At 41.1% G+C, this 20,155-nt stretch overlaps 3 protein-coding genes across 3 annotated transcripts in view; 1 reads left to right on the forward strand and 2 right to left on the reverse strand.

The window, feature by feature from the left end:
- Nucleotides 1-937, reverse strand: part of LOC115163487 (mediator of RNA polymerase II transcription subunit 13-like) — a 31,202-nt gene extending 30,265 nt beyond the window's left edge. Inside the window, exon 1 of the mRNA XM_029715405.1 lies at nt 258-937. Within this exon, the coding sequence (XP_029571265.1) occupies nt 258-323 (66 nt within the window). The 5' untranslated portion in view covers nt 324-937. The remainder of the gene's footprint in view (nt 1-257) is intronic.
- A 4,687-nt stretch (nt 938-5,624) lies between these two features.
- LOC115163489 (ribosomal protein S6 kinase beta-1) lies at nt 5,625-15,050 on the reverse strand. Its single transcript, XM_029715410.1, has 15 exons — nt 14,901-15,050; nt 13,805-13,848; nt 13,553-13,673; nt 13,354-13,422; nt 12,675-12,822; nt 12,077-12,134; nt 11,723-11,823; nt 11,002-11,092; nt 10,782-10,872; nt 10,555-10,662; nt 10,409-10,471; nt 10,071-10,148; nt 9,867-9,974; nt 6,618-6,730; nt 5,625-6,510 (listed from the first exon to the last, which is right to left on the reverse strand). The coding sequence occupies exons 1-15, from the start codon at nt 14,967-14,969 to the stop codon at nt 6,255-6,257; spliced, it is 1,518 nt and encodes a 505-aa protein (XP_029571270.1). The 5' UTR covers nt 14,970-15,050; the 3' UTR covers nt 5,625-6,254.
- Nucleotides 14,975-20,023, forward strand: tubd1 (tubulin, delta 1). Its single transcript, XM_029715411.1, has 8 exons — nt 14,975-15,425; nt 15,524-15,671; nt 17,078-17,294; nt 18,110-18,341; nt 18,487-18,651; nt 18,947-19,087; nt 19,210-19,393; nt 19,535-20,023. Exons 1-8 carry the CDS (start codon nt 15,275-15,277, stop codon nt 19,635-19,637), a joined length of 1,341 nt encoding a protein of 446 aa, XP_029571271.1. The 5' UTR covers nt 14,975-15,274; the 3' UTR covers nt 19,638-20,023.
- The last annotated feature ends 132 nt before the right edge of the window (nt 20,024-20,155 follow it).

Here is a 20,155-nt window from a genome sequence, read left to right on the forward strand (position 1 = left end):
AAGTAAGTATGTTTGTAGTTGAATCTGGTTGACTTCAATTGCTATAAACTAACATCGTATCAACAAAGTATTAATGTTGGCTAACTACAGTTAACTCACTTGCAAAATTGCATTAGCCAGTAATCTAGAACAGGCCTTGACGCCTCCAGTCAGCTGTACTCAAGCGGTTTAGCTTGCTGGCTACCTAGCCAAAATGGCTTTATGGCCTCAGTTTGAGCTAGCTAACGTTAGCATGCCAACATAGTTTAATCACTTACCAGGCAAAATAGGTTGGAGTGGCAGTCCTCCAAACTGGCCCCGTTTGGTACAAAACATGAACTCATCCTCACAGCGTGGTTGAACAATCCATCGTCTCAGTTACCGAGAAGAGCAATATTCAGCTAAGTTATTTGATCTGGATATTGAGTATTTAGTCAACTAACCCAGAAAACTAAGATGTTAACTTGCTAGTTATTTATACAACCGGTTGATGCCTAGCCACTATGCTAGCTTCTTGCTGGCTAAAGAGTCTCGCTGTCTTAATAGCCAGCTAGCACAACTAGCTAGTTAGCTTTCTACGCTAACAAATTCATCAACCCCCACTTCGAGTCCGTTTTCTTACTTTACTTCACAATACGTTAACTAAAATATCTACAAGAACCATACCACAGCCTCGCCATGAAGTGATGTAATCTAAAACAAGTTCAGAGCAAAGAAACGCTCCCCTCCCCGAGTTAAGCTATCTAGCTAACATAGCCAAGTCAGACTAAATAAAACAGTTAGCTAACACCACCCTTACATTCCCCATAGTCTCCGGAATCCGATAAAACTATCAAAACTTTCACTAAAATACTGACATCACGATGTAAATGTCCAGTAAGGGTAAGCATTTGCGTTTACTGATTCTCGGGTCCTGCAGGTTGCCATTTGAATTCAAGGATTGAATTCTTTAATGGCGGCCAAGAGGACAACTCTGCCTCCCAACTCCCATTGGCCAATTTGTGGTAATGGGGGGGGCGTCACACTATAACTGATAGCTCGTAACTGAGTTTACTGATCAAACCAAAGACATCTTTGTATCAAGCCAATCTCATCCTATAATGATCATTATGTTTTCAGGCTCCAGCCAACCATAATCTAATGGCAATAGTAAAAAAACGGAAACTCTCATCCTAGTCCCAGTCAGTCAATCGCAGGTAATCCACTTCAGGTAGCCTAGTGGTTAGAGCGTTGGGCCAGTCACCGAAAGGTTGCTTGATCGAATTCCCGAGTTGACAAGATAAAAATCTGTCGTTCTGCCCCTGAACAAGGCAGTTAACCCACTGTTCCTAGGCCGTCATTGTAAATAAGAATTTGTTCTGAACTGACTTGCCTAGTTAAATAAAAAGACAGAACTACTGTACAATATGTCACCAAAACAGGACAGTTTTACTAAATGTTAGCATTTTTGCAAGTTTTCCCCTGTTCTTTATTAGAGGGGAATATGACATAAGGTAGAGAAAAGGGTAAATAGAGGTTAAGGAGGCAGAATCATATCTCAAACATACACATAACTGTTTGGGGGAGCGCTGACAGAAGTTTGGCATACTTTCAACTCCAGTTGATGACATGAGAGTATAATGTTTAATTTCCAGGGCACTCTAGTGTCTACAAATAGATTTATTAATTCACATCCATCATAATTATTTTCGAGATTTCTGTTACAGCTATCAGAATACATTTGTCAAATATTCCCCATACAATTTCAGTTGTAGAGTGACAGAAAGCACCCTTGTTGATTATTTTATGTTTGTCACGAGTGAAACTCTTGCATCCAATGTACAGTACCAGTCAAAAGTTTGGACACAACTAGTCATTCAATGGTTTTTCTTTCTTTCTTACTATTTTCTACATTGTAGAATAATAGTGAAGGCATCAAAACTATGAAATAACAAATGGAATCATGTAGTCACCAAAAAAGTGTTAAACAAATGAAAATATATTTTATATTTGAGATTCTTCAAAGTAGCCACCCTTTACCTTGATGACAGCTTTGCACACTCTTGGCATTCTCTTAACCAGCTTAATGAGGTAGTCACTTGGAATGCATTTCAATTAACAGGTGTGCCTTGTTAAAACCTCATTTGCGGAATTTCTTTCCTTCATAATGGGTTTGAGACAATCAGTTGTGTTGTGACAAGGTAGGGGTGGTATACAGAAGATGGCCCTATTTGGTAAAAGACCAAGTCCATATTATGGCAAGAACAGCTCAAATAGGCAAAATGAAATGACAGTCCATCATTACTTTAAGACATGAAGGACAGTCAATATGGAACATTTCAATAACTTTGACAGTTTCATCAAATGCAGTTGCAAAAACCACAAAGTGCTATGATGAAACTGTCTCTCATGGGGAACGCCACAGGAAAGGAAGACCCAGAGTTACCTCTGCTGCAGAAGATACGTTCATTAAAGTTACCAGCCTCAGAAATTGCAGCCCAAATAAATGCTTCACAGAGTTCAACTAACAGACACATCTCAACATCAACTGTTCAGAGGAGTCTGCGTGAATCAGGCCTTCATGGTCAAATTGCTGCAAAGAAACCACTACTAAAGGACATCAAAAATAAGAAGAGACTTGCTTGGAACAAGAAACACGAGCAATGGACATTAGAATGGTGGAAATCTGTCCTTTGGTTTGATGAGTCCAAATGGGAGATTTTTGGATCCAACCGCCGTGTCTTTGTGAGACGCAGAGTAGGTGAACGGATGATCTTCGCATGTGTGGTTCCCACCGTGAAGCATAGAGGAGGTGTGATGGTGCATTGCTGGTGACACTGATGTATTTAGAATTCAAGGAACACTTAACCAGCATGGCTACCACAGCATTCTGCAGCAAAACCATCTGGTTTGCACTTAGTGGGACTATCATCTGTTTTTCAACAGGACAATGATACAAAACACACCTCCAAGCTCTGCAATGGGCTATTTGACCTACACTTTTTTATATATAAATACCATTGAAGTCAGAAGTTTACATACACTTAGGTTGGAGTCATTAAAACTCGTTTTTCAACCACTCCACAAATTTCTTGTTAACAAACTATAGTTTTGGCAAGTCGGTTAGGACATCTACTTTGTGCATGACACAAGTAATTTTTCCAACAATTGTTTACAGACATATTATTTCACTGTATCACAATTCCAGTGGGTCAGAAGTTTACATACGCTAAGTTGACTGTGCCTTTAAACAGCTTGGAAAATTCCAGAAAATGATGTCATGGCTTTAGAAGCTTCTGATAGGCTAATTGACATGATTTGAGTCAATTGGAGGTGTACCTGTGGATGTATTTCAAGGCCTACCTTGAAACTCAGTGCCTCTTTGTAAATGTAATCAGCGAAGACCTCAGAAAAAAATTGTAGACTTCCACAAGTCTGGTTCATCCTTGGGAACAATTTCCAAATGCCTGAAGATACCACATTCATCTGTACAAACAGTAGTAGGCAAGTATAAACACCATGGGACCACGCAGCTGTCATACCGCTCAGGAAGGAGACGCGTTCTTTGGTGCGAAAAGTGCAAATCAATCCCAGAACAACAGCTTAAGGACCTTGTGAAGATGCTGGAGGAAACAGGTACAAAAGTATCTATATCCACAGCAAATTGAGTCCTATATCGACATAACCTGAAAGGCCACTCAGCAAGGAAGACGCCACTGCTCCAAAACGCCATAAAAAAGCCAGACTACAGTTTGCAACTGCACATGGGGACAAAGATCGTACTTTTTGGAGAAATGTCCTCTGGTCTGATGAAACAAAAATAGAACTGTTTGACCATAATGACCATTGTTATGTTTGGAGGAAAAAGGGGGATGCTTGCGAAGCCGAAGAACACCATCCCAACCGTAAAGCACGGGGGTGGCAGCATCATGTTGTGGGGGTGCTTTGCTACAGGAGGGACTGGTGCACTTCACAAAATAGATGGCGTCATGAGGATGGAAAATTACGTGGATATATTGAAGCAACATCTCAAGACATCAGTCAGGAAGTTAAAGCTTGGTCGCAAATGGGTCTTCCAAATGGACAATGACCCCCAGCATACTTCCAAAGTTGTGGCAAAATGGCTTAAGGACAACAAAGTCAAGGTATTGGAGTGGCCATCACAAAACCCTGACCTCAATCCAATAGAAAATTTGTGGGCAGAACTGAAAAAGCATGTGCGAGCAAGGAGGCCTACAAACCTGACTCAGTTACACCAGCTCTGTCAGGAGGAATGGGCCAAAATTCACCCAACTTATTGTGGGAAGCTTGTGGAAGGCTACCCGAAACGTTTGACCCAAGTTAAACAATTTAAAGGCAATGCTACCAAATACTAATTGAGTGTATGTAACCTTCTGTCCCACTGGGAATGTGATGAAAGAAATACAAGCTGAAATAAATCATTCTCTCTACTATTATTCTGACATTTCACATTCTTAAAATAAAGTGGGGATCCTAACTGACCTAAGACAGGGAATTTTTACTAGGATTAAATGTCAGGAATTGTGAAAAACTGAGTTTAAATGTTTTTGGCTAAGGTGTATGTAAATTTACAACTTCAACTGTATGTGTTATTTCATAGTTTGTCTTCACTATTATTCTACAATGTAGAAAATAGTAAAAATAAAGAAAAACCCTTGAGTTGGTGTGTACAAAATTTTGGACTGGTACTGTATATAAACATGAACATTGGTGTGAAGACCAGTCTTGCACGCAGTGCATTTTGACCAAACTGTTCCCCGTTCTTTTGATCCAGATTTCTGGGGAGTATACCTCATATTTAAAGGGATACACCCAAATTACAAAATGACAGACTGCTTACAGGGTAAGGAAACCAATGGACAAGGTATGACAGCAATCCAAATATATGGTTCATTTTGAGTCTAAACTCTATCAGTATCATTGTTTTAGCGCGGCAGGTAGGCTAGTGGTTAGAGCATTGGGCCAGTAACCGAAAGGTTGCTAGATCTAATCCCTGAGCTGACAAGGTAAAAATCTGTCGTTCTGCAAACAACAATTTGTTCTTAACTTACTTGCCTAGTTAATGTTTGGGAGGCAAAATCCAAACAAGTGCATCTAGTCATGTAGTACCACGTGGTGGCAGCCCCAGTTTGAGAAATGTATTTTCACCAAAATTGGCAGCAGCCACCCAATCTGGCTCTCAATTTGGTACTGCTGGTTTATAGGACAGAAGCAGAGACTTTTCCACAGCGAAGAGGACGTGAAAATAATTTATACGAGGTTGTTGATGCTGGTAAATATTATTCAAGGCGAGCTGGTACGACAGGCTGGAAAGCTGAGTTAATGACTTGAACATATTTACTTTATGCCAAGGTTTGCCAGGCAGCAGAATTTAATCTAGGCAGGATACGAACCAGGAGATTTAACACGTTTTAAAGTCTAGTCATAGTCCCAGGTCTTTGTCACAGCAATTCTAGTCCAACTAAGCAATGGTACCTTTCCAACAATTAAAAATACACTGAGTTATTATTCATGTTTACCATTATAGAAGATATGCATGTACTCATTTAGCTCTTACCTGACACAATTCTCTTCTCTCTCAGCACAAGAACAAATATAATAACCAAATGTCCCCATTCAGTAAGTAATTGACACTAAAAGTGAAAGAATGTAAAAAGTAAACATTTGTTTTTATTGAGGCCCTCATGAATTGATCCATCATTGATATAGCACAGTAGATGCATTTCTTTTGTATTAAGACAAAGCTATGTTCAGAACCTCAGCTTATTGATAATCCTCCCAATCATATTTTTCAATTAACAATAATCCATGATTTCATTCTGAGCCAGGAAGCAATCTTCAAGAAATACTGTCAAATCTCCCAAGTGTTCAGTGAAAGCAATTAATTCCTCATAAGCATTCAATCATCAAACATGAAGCACTTTGGATGATATTTTATATACTGCACATTTTATACATTTTCTCATTCCTTTTTTTTGTGGTAGGATGGAGTAATAAAAACAAGTTAAAGATTCAAAGTGATGCCCCGTCCCGCTGGCCCAGTCCTGCTAGGGGTCAGGGTGAAGAGGTCAAGGGGACCTGAAGGAGTGGCCTAGTCCGCCGAGCTCAGCTGCAGCACACTGGAGGTTAAAGCCTGAGGGAGACTTCAGGTAGTGATGTGTGTGTAGAAGTGAAATGTAATGTTTCATAGTCTCTAGTGTCTTTATATTTAAAAAAATAAGAGAAGAAATATCAACAAATAAAAAATTAAAAAATCCTCTAAGATGAGCTGCTGGTCATAGGTTAATGCGTAGATGCTCGGGCCGCTTGGCCATGACAGGGTAGGCCTGTTGTTTGAACTGGGACAGGTTGGCTCCCGAAGGCTGGCGGATGGGAAGGGGCGCAGAGGCCTCAGAGCTGGTCTGCACTTCCATCTGTTCTGAGGCGGACACCTCCATGACCTGCTCCTGGGGCGACTGGAGACATAGAGCGGATCCGCCGGGCATCAAGGGGCCCCGGGGCCACACGTCACCAGCAGAGAACTTGAAAGGGCTGAAAAGGAATAGGGGACATACTATGACTATGTGATGATGTGGCATATTCAGTGTTACTGCACAAGCTATGTAGGAACAGCCGTAGAGGCTGAAACAATGGAATACCTGACTGGTGTTCTTGGGCTCCCCAAAAACCGTCGGGGTGAGCGGATTTTTGGCTCGAATGAGAATTTTTCCTTGACGTTTTCAAGTACTGATGGAGCAACATACGTAAAGCCCTGCAGAAGCAATGACAGAGGGGTTATGGTCACCAGTACTGCCAACAAATGTATTAAGGAGAAATGAAGGTGAATTCTGTCATGATTTTGTATTATGCGCAAAATGAACACAACACATGTACTATGCGATTAGACAGGTTCAGAATTTGTGAAACATCACAGCACAGTTCAATTATATGGCACATGGAAATAATAAGAGGGTGGTTTACGGAGATAGGTGGGATGGACTGAGTAGCTGTTGGGTGGGTTTAAAAGCTCATGTTCTATAATAGTTATGACTTAAAACACGATGTATAATGTATAAAGCCGGACAAATTGAATTACAGTTTAACGGATGTCCCGCCTTACTTTTCTCCAAATCAGATGTGTTATTTTTTGGGCAATATATTCTGCGCTTTGTTTATAACACAGAACCCAAACCGGCTGTACGCGTGTGCCATCGTGCATAAATTTATTTTGTCCCCCCACACCAAACGCGATTACGACACGCAGGTTAAAATATCAAAACAAACTCTGAACCAATCACATTAATTTGGGGACAGGTCGAAAATCTGTAAACATGTATGGCAATTTAGCTAGCTAGCGTGCACATACTAGCTAATTTGTCCTATTTAGCTAGCTTGCTGTTGCTAGCTAATTTGTCCTGGGATATAAACATTGAGTTGTTATTTTACCTGAAATGCACAAGGTCCTCTATTCCACCAATTAATCCACACATAAAATGGTCAACCGAATCGTTTCTAGTCATCTCTCCTCATTCCAGACCTTTTCTTCTCTTGACTTTATATTGCCATTAGCAACTTTCATAAATTAGATGCATTACCGCCACTGACCTCATTTGTCTTTCAATCACCCATGTGTGTATAACCAATGAGGAGATGGCACGTGGGTACCTGCTTCTATAAACTAATGAGGAGATGGGAGAGGCAGGACTTGCAGCGCGATCTGCGTCAGAAATAGAACTGACTTCTATTTTAGCCCTTGGCAGTGCAGACGCTCGTTGGCGCAATAATTGAATAACATAGATTTCTAAATTTATTTTGCAATGCGAGCAGTGTAGTCAGCCTGTAACTTCGTGCAGATTAGCAGCTCCACAATGTGATCGATTGTCTCCAAGGTGGGGGCTTTTGGTGGCAGCCAGAAGAGACAATCAAAGGAGGCTCGAATTTAGTCAAGCTTGTTCTATATAGATGATGCATCTAATTGTGCATGTTATAAACCATTTTGTTTTTGATGATAGGCTATACTCTATGGCTGGATTTATATTTTTTCCTATGCTACATTAATTTGGCAGACCTAACTTGATTGACCCTCTTTCTACAAGTCTATGAGAGGCCTAATCATATTTGTATGAATATTTTGTTAACGCCTGTTGACGAATCTACGATACGTAAAACACTAAACAAGAATGGTGTTCATGGGAGGACACCACAGAAGATGCCACTGCTGTCCAAAAAAAACATTGCTGCACATCTGAAGTTTGCAAAAGAGCACCTGAATGTTCCACAGCGCTACTGGCAAAATATTCTGTGGACAGATTAAACTACAGTTTATTTGTTTGGAAGGAACACACAACACTATGTGTTGAGAAAAAATGGCACATAACACCAACATGATGCTCCCTCCACCATAGGATGAGGTTTCATCCCAAATGTAAAGTATGGTGGAGGGAGCATCATGTTTTGGGGCTGCTTTGCTGACTCAGGGCCTGTAGCGCTTGCCATCATCAACGGAAAAATGAATTCAAGTTTATCAAGACATTTTGCAGGAGAATGTAAGGCTGTCTGTCTGCCAATTGAAGCTCAGTTGTGTATGCAACAGGACAACAACCCAAAACACAGAAGTAAATCAACAGCAGAATGGCTTTAACAGAAGAAAATACGCCTTCTGGAGTGGCCCAGTCAGAGTCCTGACCTCAACCTGATTGAGATGCTGTGGCATGACCTCAAGAGAGCAGTTCACACCAGACATCCCAAGAATATTGCCTAACTGAAACAGTTTTGTAAAGAGGAATGGTCAAAATTCCTCCTGACCTCTGAGCAGATCGGATCCGCAACTACAGAAAACGTTTGGTTGAGGTTATTGCTGCCAAAGGAGGGTCAACCAGTTATTAAATCCAAGGATTCACATACTTTTCCTACCCTGCACTGTGAATGTTTACACGGTGTGTTCAATAAAGACATACAAACGTATAATTGTTTGTGTGTTATTAGTTTAAGCACACTGGGTTTGTCTATTGATGTGACTTAGATGAAGATCAGATAACGTTTTATAACCAATTTATGCAGAAATCCAGGTTAAATCCAAAGGGTTCACATACTTTTTCTTGCCACTATGTATACTGAACAAAAATAAAAACACAACATGTAGCCGAAATAAAAGATCCCAGAAATTTTCCATACACACAAAAAGCTTATTTTTCTCAGTCTGTGCACACGTGTTTACATCCCTGTTAGTGAGCATTTCTCCTTTGCCAAGATAATCCATCCACCTGACAGGTGTGGCATATCAACAAGCTGATTAAACAGCATGATCAATACTCAGGTGCACCTAGTGCGGGGGACAATAAAAGGCCACTGAAATGTGCAGTTGTCACACAACACAATGCTACAGATGTCTCAAGTTCTCTACTATAAGCCGCCTCAAGTCGGTTAGAGAATTTGGCAGCACGTCCAACCGGCCTCACAACCGCAGACCACGTGTAACCACACCAGCCCAGGACCTCCACATGCAGGATCGTCTGAGACCAGCCACCCAGACAGCTGATGAAACTGAGGAGTATTTCTGTCTGTAATAAAGCCCTTTTGTGGGGGAAAACTCATTCCGATTGGCTGGGCCGGGCTCCCCAGTGGGTGGGCCTATGCCCTCCCAGGCACACCCATGGCTGAACCCCTGCCCAGTCATGTGAAATCCATAGATTAGGGCCTAATGAATTAATTTCCATTGACTGATTTCCTTATATGAACTGGAACTCAGTAGAATCGTTGAAATTGTTGTGTTTATATTTTTGTTCCGTTTAAAATGTCTGTAGAATGTGCATGTAACAAAGAAAGAAAAAGCGGTAAAAACAAAGGCCAAAAAACAAATAATAAAATTTAAAAAATGTCATCCCTAACAAGATATGTAGCGGTCTTACCAGAAAGGCTTGGTTAGCGCTTTCACTCAGCGTGGAATCGTCTGGGCTGTCTACTGGTGTCTGGCTGGTGAACTTAGAGTCAAACTGGCTCACATCTTCAGCGGATTGCTATGGATACAAGAGATCAGGTGTGTTACAGAGTCTAACGCCTGTGAGAGCTTGAAAGGTTGTCTAAAACAAAACAGAAGCTCTTCTGCTGCTTACCAGGAAAGGCTTGAATGGAGGCTCCACTTTCCTGGCCAGGAGCTCTTCCCAGTTAATGTGTCGGAAGAAGGGATGAGCCTAAGGAAAGATCATCAGAAAATAATTATAACAATAGCTTTTTAATTTCAATACTTCCCTTTCCCCTCTCACTTTTGAACACTTCTATTTAGGGTCATCTTCTGTTGTTTTATGATCAAAGGCTTGAGACAGAAAGTGGCGCTTGCCAGAATGGGGTAAAATCTCAAACTCTCCTGCCCTCAAGGATGAGGTTACAGTTCATTCTTGACAGCATCAAGTCACTCCATCCAAAAATGTTCCATTCCTTCTCTTGTTCTCACCTGCACCTCTGTAGCATCTCCGGCCCCTGCTCCAAGTCTTGACGAGGCATTTCTCTTCAGCAGCTGAAAAACAAGAACTAGTATAAATACATAGGTGATTACAAAAAATGAAAATAAAAAGGTAAAATGTTTCAACAAATAGTCACCCTTTTCAGGAGATCTCTGGCTTCTTGTGTGAGGTAGGGTGGGAGGTTCAGCTTGCATTTTAAGATTTTGTCAATGGTCTTCTTCCTGTTTTCACCAGTGAAGGGTGGCTACATTTGAAGAAAGAACAAAATAATAACATTGGGTCAACACCACTTGATTGTAATAGAAGTTGTTGTATTACCACATCATTATAAGCAGGAGGCTATGAGAGAAGTTTTACACTCACCGCTCCAGTCAGCATATCGTACATAAGCGCTCCAAGACTCCACCAGTCCACTGCTCTGTTATGTCCACTTCTCATCAGGATCTCTGGGGCCCTGACACAACATCCATTTTTTATACATCTTTTCATGATAGACTGAGGCAGTCAATATATAAAAATTGCACGGCTTTCAACAGATTTCCATGAAGAACAGGTGGTGTGTATTTTACAAAGTGTGACTTACATGTACTCTATGGTGCCACAGAAAGTATGGGTGACTGTGCCGCCGTGGATGGACTCTTTACACAGCCCAAAGTCAGTCAATTTCACATGGCCTGGAAAAAACACAACACAGAAACAAGTCAGTCAATTTCACTTTGAGGTGGCTATGCAGAACATTTAGTAAATTACATTTCCTGCAGAATAATGTTGTGTCTTATATTGATGGGGAGGAAATCAAGTTATATATCGCAATATTATTTACTATTTTTGCTACTGTAGGTAGCATTAGCTAGCGCTAGTCAGCTGTTACCCAAAACTCTGGTGTTTGTCATCCTATAGCTTGTTCCCCATCATCTTTTTAAAGTGTTGCAACATGTTTTCACCACTTATTTCCACGACTGATAAAAACTTGTTTTAACATGCTCTCTTGGCTCTCAGCAGCAGACTTATAATGAGCAATATTTTTGGAATACCAAATTGCAATAAAATCTCAGTATCGAATCGCAATACATATTTAATCGTGAAAATCACAACCCATATCGAATCAGCACCTAAGTATAGTGATATCGTCTCATGAGGTCCCTGGCAATTCCCAGCCCTAATGTCTAACATGAAGTGCATATACAAGCACACATGTGGATGTATTTACAGCTAATGTAGCATCAAATATTGTCTGACTTGCAGTGAACATGATTGCAACTCAGGATGTTTGTTCTGACATCCTTGCCCAGCTCCAGCATTACCTTGGTTGTTAAGCATGATGTTTTCAGGCTTCAGGTCTCTATAGATGATGCCTTTCTGGTGCAGATGGCCCAGAGCCATGGAGATTTCTGCCAGGTAAAAACTGCAGATAAGAAAGAAACCACATTTACATTGTATATACACACACTATACTGACTTTTACTAAATTATTTTCTGTGCCAGGCACAGCCAACACCTAGTACCCTAATCTTCAGTTTACTGCTTTTGTAAATTGCATTTTCCCTTTCACCAACTAACATACCGGTGTAGGATATTCCAAAGAAGTGTCTTAGTGCAGTGGATGTAAGAAAACTGCCAATGGTATGAAAATATTGCCTTTAGTCATCTCTACTCACCAGGCTGTGTCTTCCATAAAAATCCCCTCTCTTTCCAGTTGCATAAACAGCTCTCCACCTGAAAATTACAACCAAATTAATTAAAACTGAAAACAGACACAACAACAAAAAATACGCAATTGTAGTGTTGTACAAATGCACAAAATAATTGTGGGGAGACTACACCAAATTACCCCATTTACATTTTGAATCCTGACATTGACTGTATTTCACATACCATAGTGTGCATTCTTCTCTAACTCTAGATGTGCACAGACAGGAAGGGATGGTAGACAGGATGTAGACACTATTACATACATTATGGTTAGATGTAATGAGCAGAGGCCCATTAAGTGTTGATGTAAAGTTGGCAAAGGCCAACATCCTGTGTGTGACAACCAATTCAGATGATTTGAATCATCATTTTGGTGAAACCATCCTTTGGTCTAAGAAAAGAAACCATCTGCATGACTGGGACTGCTAATATGGAAGGAGATTCAGTCTGACTCCCCAGCAACTCTTGGGCAACAGGAAGAGTGTGGAAAGAATGGAGAGTTGTTTATCTTCTGGTGAATAGGTTGTTTGGTGTAACTGCCTTTGTGACCCCTGATTTACTGACCGCTGAGGTACTCCAGGATGAGGTACAGCTTTCCCCCCGTCTGGAAGGCGTAGATGAGATCCACGATGAAAGGATGCTTCACTTCCTCCAGGATGTTCCTCTCCGCCTTGGTGTGGGCAGTGTCCTTAGCATTGCGTACAATCATAGCCTGCAAGGCCACAAAACATTCATGACCATTATTCACGCTTTTACTGCTAGTCTGCCATTTCAAAAGCCACATGATAAAATACATTTCATTATCAGTTCACGACAAGCAGCCACTGTCAAGAATGTGCTAACACTGAACTCAGTGTTGCTTAGAATAGTTATGTTTGAAATTAAGCAATTGGCTTTTCAGTGCATTTTTGTAGCATAGCTTGTTCGACAAATCTTGAAGTGGTATGTGACTGCACCTGTCATTAAAGTCCATTTCACTTATCAAGCAAAAGCACTATCTATTGTGCAAAATCTAATGGAGTGAGACAGCTTCTTAACAGCCAAGTCTGCAGCAGCAAAGATGGCTAACTACCAACAAGACCTTACCCACCAACAGGCTTCAAGGAAATATTTGTACACAGAAGCAACATAAAACAATGTTTATTTGTCATATTTACTAAGTTTGAGACAAAATTGAGACACTTAAGGGCTATGCATGCTGCCAATGATGTACTAAATGTGTTTGAATGTTGTTTTTAAGTACCTTCTTTAAAACCTTCATTGCAAATATTTTCCCCGATGCTGCCCCAGCAACTTTTCGAACTTGAAAAACCTACAAAAAGAAAAAGGGAATAACCAGTTCAACACAATGGGCCAGGCCAAATAATGACAAGTGTGACATGGAATTAAAAAATGTCATAAAAGTAATCTTATGAAAAGACATTTGAATAAGAGGAGGATACCTTTCCATAACCGCCCTTTCCCAGCACTCGCAGCAGCTCAAAACACTCTGGCCTGATGTTCTCTGTTCCTTGATTGACGTTGTCCTCAGATATCTCAATCTTCTCACAGTCGTCCATATTGCTGGGGAAAGAAGTCATGCAATTATGTGCTCACTTTCAATACACTGACTGTAGCACAGTACAATTACTATAACTACTCAACATAATGATTTAATCGACCAGGCCTTTATAATGCTAAGTGTCAACACTTACAACTCAAAGCCGCTGCACTGGTCCATGAAATCGTTGATCTGAGTCTGACAGAAAATGTGAATTAGCACATTGTAAAAACAAATCTGCTTTATAACTGAAATCCATGCAGAGCCATAGAACCGCAGTAGCATCTCATTAGATTCAACAGGAATGTTGATTATATTTTAAGTGTTCAATCTTAGACGCAAGGACAACTGAAATCAATGCAATATTAGTTACAACATTAACTCAACAAAGGCCAACATGCGAGAGCATACCATCATGTGAAAGCAGGTTAAATTACAATTTGTATTGTCTACATTTAATTCAGAACCCTGAATAGCGGATCTTGAGCTGTAGACTGCTTTTCTTGACAGCCTTGGAATTGACCCCTAATTTACGTTTATTATGTTATAAATGTTAAATCTTTATGGAGGTAAATATTTTACACCCCAAAAAACATGTGACGTGATATTCAGTGTTGCCCAAAATCCTTGACAAAGGGCACTGGACATGAGATGCGATTACTTACGAAATGTTTACGCTAAAGTTGTCATTCAGTGCATGAATAGTTATTTCATACCATTTAAACATGGCCCTATACAACCAACTCACTAGCTAGTTGTCGAAAATTGTTCATAGATAGGTCTATCAGAACTGTGGATGTCCACCATAACCATGATTAAAAGCTTGTCCAAATTGGAATCTGCCTGTGTCCACATAAAGACCTCCAGTCCATATTGTTCCAAACTGCAGAAGTGCCAAAATAAACTGTTGCACACCAGCAACCAAAGCACGCTTGCCTTTGCTGCAGACTGTCTAGCAAGTTTGAAAATAGTATATTCAATATTAGTATAAAGCGTTACGTATGAAAATGTCGTAATTCAATGTATAACAACTATCTCGCGAAAGCTGAGAACAAGTGACAGCTCATGAGTGTTAATTTAGCTGGTTGATCTGTGCGGCTAGCTAATGTTAGCTGGTAGTATTGTCAAAATTGGGCCTAATTGCATTGGCAACAAACCAAGACGACAGGCCTAGTAAGCTAGCTAACAAGGCTATTAGCAGTTACATCGAATACTCGTGAAACCACACGCGACAAAATCGAGCAAATTACCTCCTCGAGCTCATCGTCGGAGACATTTTCCTCCGGCTGATCCAAATCGATGTCGAATATACCCGCCATCGCTGCTCTCGTTCAGTCCGTGAAAATAGCTCGCGCTCCCCGCCTCATGGACAAACACACATCGCCGCGGCCATAACCGGCTACTACACAGAGCATGCGCACCACGCAACCAACCAAGTGAAGCGCGGACATGATCGATTTGTTGCAGGAAACGCGGCGAGCTTCAAACCAGATTGGAATACAAACATAACACTCTCATTGACAGTTGGATCAAACATAGCTAGCAAGTTTATTTTCCACACATAATCATTGAAAATTTAGGCGAACATACTTGAAAACAACAGCTTTTGCAAGCAGGAATAGTAATGTCCATCGTGACAGTACAACTTGGACAATGTGGCAACCAGGTAGGCCAAGAGTTGTTCGAGGTGATCAGCAATGATGCAAATGATACGCAAAGAAAGGTTTACAGTGAATGCAGCAGTGAGCGGTTCTTCAATGAGACTGCAAATAGAGGTAAGTTAGCTATTCCTAATGATAATAAGATGGTGCACCGCTTCTAACATGTAAACTTAACCGATGTGTATTTAACATTTAATGTTGTCTTTGCACAGAACTCGTGGCAAGGTCAGTGCTGATTGACATGGAACCCAAAGTCATCTCGCAGAGTATTGCAAAGACTGCCAAATCTGGGAAGTGGAGATATGGGGACCGTTCACACTTTAGTCAGAAACAGGGTTCTGGAAACAACTGGGCAAATGGGTAACGACGTTTTCAATGTGCAGAATTTGTTTGGAGGGGCTGGCCACCTTGTAATTATAAAGGCTCTGAATTTTTCATGACCACACGACGTGACAGGAAAAACTGGTCAGGTGACATAATGTACAGTGCATCATGTACAGTAAACATTTTTCCTAATCGAGCTACACACAATGTCCCATAACGACACAGTGAAAACAGGTTATTAGAAATGACAAACAGAAATACCTTATTTACATAAGTATTCGGCCCTTTGCTATGAGACTCGAAATTGTGGCCGCCATCATTCTTAAATGGAAGAATGTTGGAACCACCAAGACTCTTCCTAGAGCTGGCCGCCCGGCCAAACTGAGCAATCGGGAGAAGGGCCTTGGTCAGGGAGGTGACCAAGAACCCGATGTACACTCTGACAGAGTTCCTCTGTGGAGATGGTTCTCCCATCTCTGCAGCATTCCACCAATCAGGCTTTTATGCTAGAGTGGCCAGACAGAAGCCACTCCTTAGTAAAAGGCACATGACAGCCCTCTTGGAATTTGCCAAAAAGCACCTAAAGGACTCAGACCATGAGAAACAACATTCTTTGGCCTGAATGCCAAGTGTCCTGACAGGAGGAAACCTGGCACCATCTGTACAGTGAAGCATGGTGGTGGCAGCATCATGCTGTGAGGATGTTTTTCAGCAACAGGGACTGGGAGACTAGTCAGGATCGAGGGAAAGATGGACGGAGCAAGGTATAGAGGGATCCTTGATGAAAACCTGCTCCAGAGCGCTCAGGACCTCAGACTGGGTCGAAGCTTCACCTTCCAACAGGACAACAACCCTAAGCACACAGCCAAGACAACGCAGGAGTGGCTTCGGGACAAGTCTCTGCATGTCCTTAAGTGGCCCAGCCAGAGCCCGGACTTGAACCCGATCAAACATCTTTGGAGAGACATGAAAACAGCCGTGCAGCGACGCTCCCCATCCAACCTGAAAGAGCTTGAGAGGATCTGCAGAGAAGAATGGGAGAAACTCCCCAAATACAGGTGTGCCAAGCTTGTAGCATCATACCCAAGAAGACTTGAGGCTGTAATCACTGCCAAAGGTGCTTCAACAAAGTACTAAATAAAGGGTCTGAATACTTATGTAAATGTTATATTTCCGTTTTTTATTCTTAATACATTTGCAAAAATGTCTAAACTTGTTTTTGCTTTGTCATTATTGGGAATTGTGTGTAGGTTGATGAGGGGGAAAAAACGATTTTATCCATTTTAGAAAAAGGCTGTAACGTAACAATGTGGAAAAAGTCAAGGGGTCTGAATACTTTCCGAATGCACTGTAGTTAGGAAAAACTCTATGCCCCGCACCTGACAGCAGTGTCCATAGCACTATAATATGACAACACTGTGTTTTCTTTTCTTTGTGTGTAGATACTGTGTCCATGGACCGCGTCATGAGGAGGTAGTGATGGACATTGTGAGGAGGGAGGTGGAGCACTGTGACTGTCTGGCAGGAATCATGGCCATGATGAGTGTGGCAGGGGGCACAGGGTCAGGGGTGGGCACATACGTTACTCAGTGTCTCCGGGACGCCTACCCAAACTCCTTCATCCTCAACCACCTGACATGGCCCTATGGCACTGGAGAGGTAAGAGGCTTGCTTCAGCACCTGCAAAACATCACAGATCTGTCAAAAAACATGTATATACAGTGCCTTCGGAAAGTATTCAGAACCCTTGCCTTTTTTCCACATTTTGTTACATTACAGCCTTATTCTAAAATGGATAAAATAAAACATTTTCCTCAGTAATCTATACACAATGCCCCATAATGACAAAGCAAAAACAGAAGAAAGGGAGAAACTCCCCAAATACACGTGTGCCAAGCTTGTAGCGTCATACCCAAGAAGACTCTGTTGTAATCGCTGCCAAAAGTGCTTCAACAAAGTACTGAGTAAATGGTTTGAATACTTATGTAAATGTAATATTTCAGTTTTTTTATTTTTAAATTAGCAAACATTTCTAAACCTATTTTTGCTTTGTCATTATGGGGTATTGTGTGTAGATTGATGTGGACAAAGAAAACAATTTAATAGATTTTAGAATAAGGCTGTAACGTAATAAAATGTGGAAAAAGTCAACGGGTCTGAATACTTTCCGAATGCACTGTAAAGGCCTACCATTTATGTTTTACAATACAGACATATTTCCTATGGAATAAGAAAGTAATATTGCAAAGCATTTACTTTTTACATTTGTCATTTAGCAGACGCTCTTATCCAGAGTGACTTACAATTAGTGCATTCATCTTAAGATAGCTAGGTGAGAACCACATTTCCAAAGTAGAAATGAAAATAAATTACACAGTTACAATAATATCATTTTTGAATGTAGAAACAACATAATCAGTACTCTCTGGATGACCAGTTTTCACTAATTGCTGTATTGTGCTTTCCTTTTGAAGGTGATAGTCCAGAACTACAACTCTGTGCTCACACTGTCACACCTCTACCAACTCTCAGATGCCATCCTGGTTCACGAAAATGACACGGTTCACAAGATCTGTGCCCAGCTCATGAATATCAAACACATATCATTCAGGGACGTCAACAAAGTCATCGCCCACCAGCTAGGGAGTGTTCTGCAGCCTGCACTCACTGGTGACTCCCATGGTGTCTACAATAGAAACCCCATAGGTGAGCACTGAGCAACATCAACACTGTACTGTAACAACACACATTCTGTACATAAACATATGCCCCCTTCAAGTGTAGTCGGAGGACGAAACAAACCAGTGTGTCAGAAAGTCTTGAAGTTGCATATCACACACTGTGTTTCCAGGTGAACTGATGAGCAGCCTGGTATGTCACCCAGAGTACAAGCTTCTCAGCGTGTGCAACATTCCCCAGGTGTCCAGCTCCTCTATGGCTTACAGCATGTTCACCTGGCCGGGCCTGCTCAAACACCTTCGTCAGATGCTCATTGCCAACTCCAAAATGGAGGAAGGCAAGTGTTGTGTTCTCATAGTGCATTGGTCAGAAATGAGTGCTGTACTAGTCTTGAACACTAGGAGTCTGTATTGGCTAACTGTGAAATTAATAACTGTGAAATTCCAAATCAATCTATGTCCCCATGCAACTCAACATGGGTCTATTTATATTGATGCTGTTTAGTCATGAATTGTATTTTTTATATATTTTTTTTGGGTGTAGCCATGCTAGTTTGTATAAGCTAGCTTCTACATCATGTGTTTACTGTTTCATGTCCAGATGTTAATGCTCTGAGGACTGTTATTTGTCAGGCATCGACTGGCAGGTACGAGCCCCTTCTCTCCAGCCTGAAGGGATAGAGAGGACCAGGAGTCACAGACGACCAGGCTTCAACACCTCCCTGGCCAACCTGCTCATACTGCGGGGGAAGGATGTGAACAATGCAGAGATAAGTAAGAGACCAGTACATAGGTGTCTAACTACTATGGGACATTAGACTTTAATATAGATAGTAGTTGATTCTATTTTATTCATTCTAGAATCCAACAACTTTTGAATGTTTTTAAATCTATAGGTGGATTTCAGCATCCGAGTCTATATACCCCCTGGCTTCCAGCAGATGAGGCTTTCAGCATGTGGAAAACCCCAGTCCCCTTTAACAAGTATGAGAAGTCTGCTATACTGGTCAGCAATAGCCAGACTCTGCTGAGGCCTCTGGACAACATGGTGGGGAAAGCCTGGAACATGTTTGCCTCCAGGTACAGTTAGACACATCATGTAAAAAAGGCATGCATGTTCACTTATATTGACGTTTTCCAATGGTAGACTTCTGATTTAAACTACCTCATTCTCAGGTTATTGGGTTTCCACATAGTGATGTGGTATCTTTGCTTCCATAGGGCCTACATTCATCAATACACTAAGTTCGGGATCTCAGAGGAGGATTTCTTGGATAGCTTCACGTCTCTTGAACAGGTCATCTCTAGCTACAGTCAACTTTGATGCTACGGTCTGCTTTGGACCAGTAAGATACTGTTTGGATATGACAAAAACCAGGATTCACTCCAACTGCAAATTTGGACAATGTACTTTCAAGGTAATTTCTGATTGAGCCAACATATGCAGTGTTTACCGTGAATGTGGTCTCTGAACATTGCCTTTTAAACTGCTCAATCAGATTGTATTCCGGCCTAAGCCAATAAAAAGTTGCAGGGAGCTGATGCTATATTGGCATGTTATTGGACAGGAGATTGAACATTACACACGTACTGTTCTCTTGTACCAAAGGAGTCAAAGAGCATTAATGTTGAAAGAATTACATGTACATTTTTGTAAAATGAATTTATACAAATAAAATTCCATTGAGGGGTATAAATACAAGTAACACATTTTATATGAACAAGGCTTTTTATTGAAGATTTTTCAGAAAAGATCACTAATGCACACAAAACAGCCATGATGTCTTTGTTGGGAAGGTAAGTTTGATTTGATCCATTAGCCACAAAAGGTACTGAAATTAG

The sequence above is a fragment of the Salmo trutta genome, chromosome 26 (assembly GCF_901001165.1).
Source record: "Salmo trutta chromosome 26, fSalTru1.1, whole genome shotgun sequence".
Lineage (NCBI taxonomy): Eukaryota > Metazoa > Chordata > Actinopteri > Salmoniformes > Salmonidae > Salmo > Salmo trutta.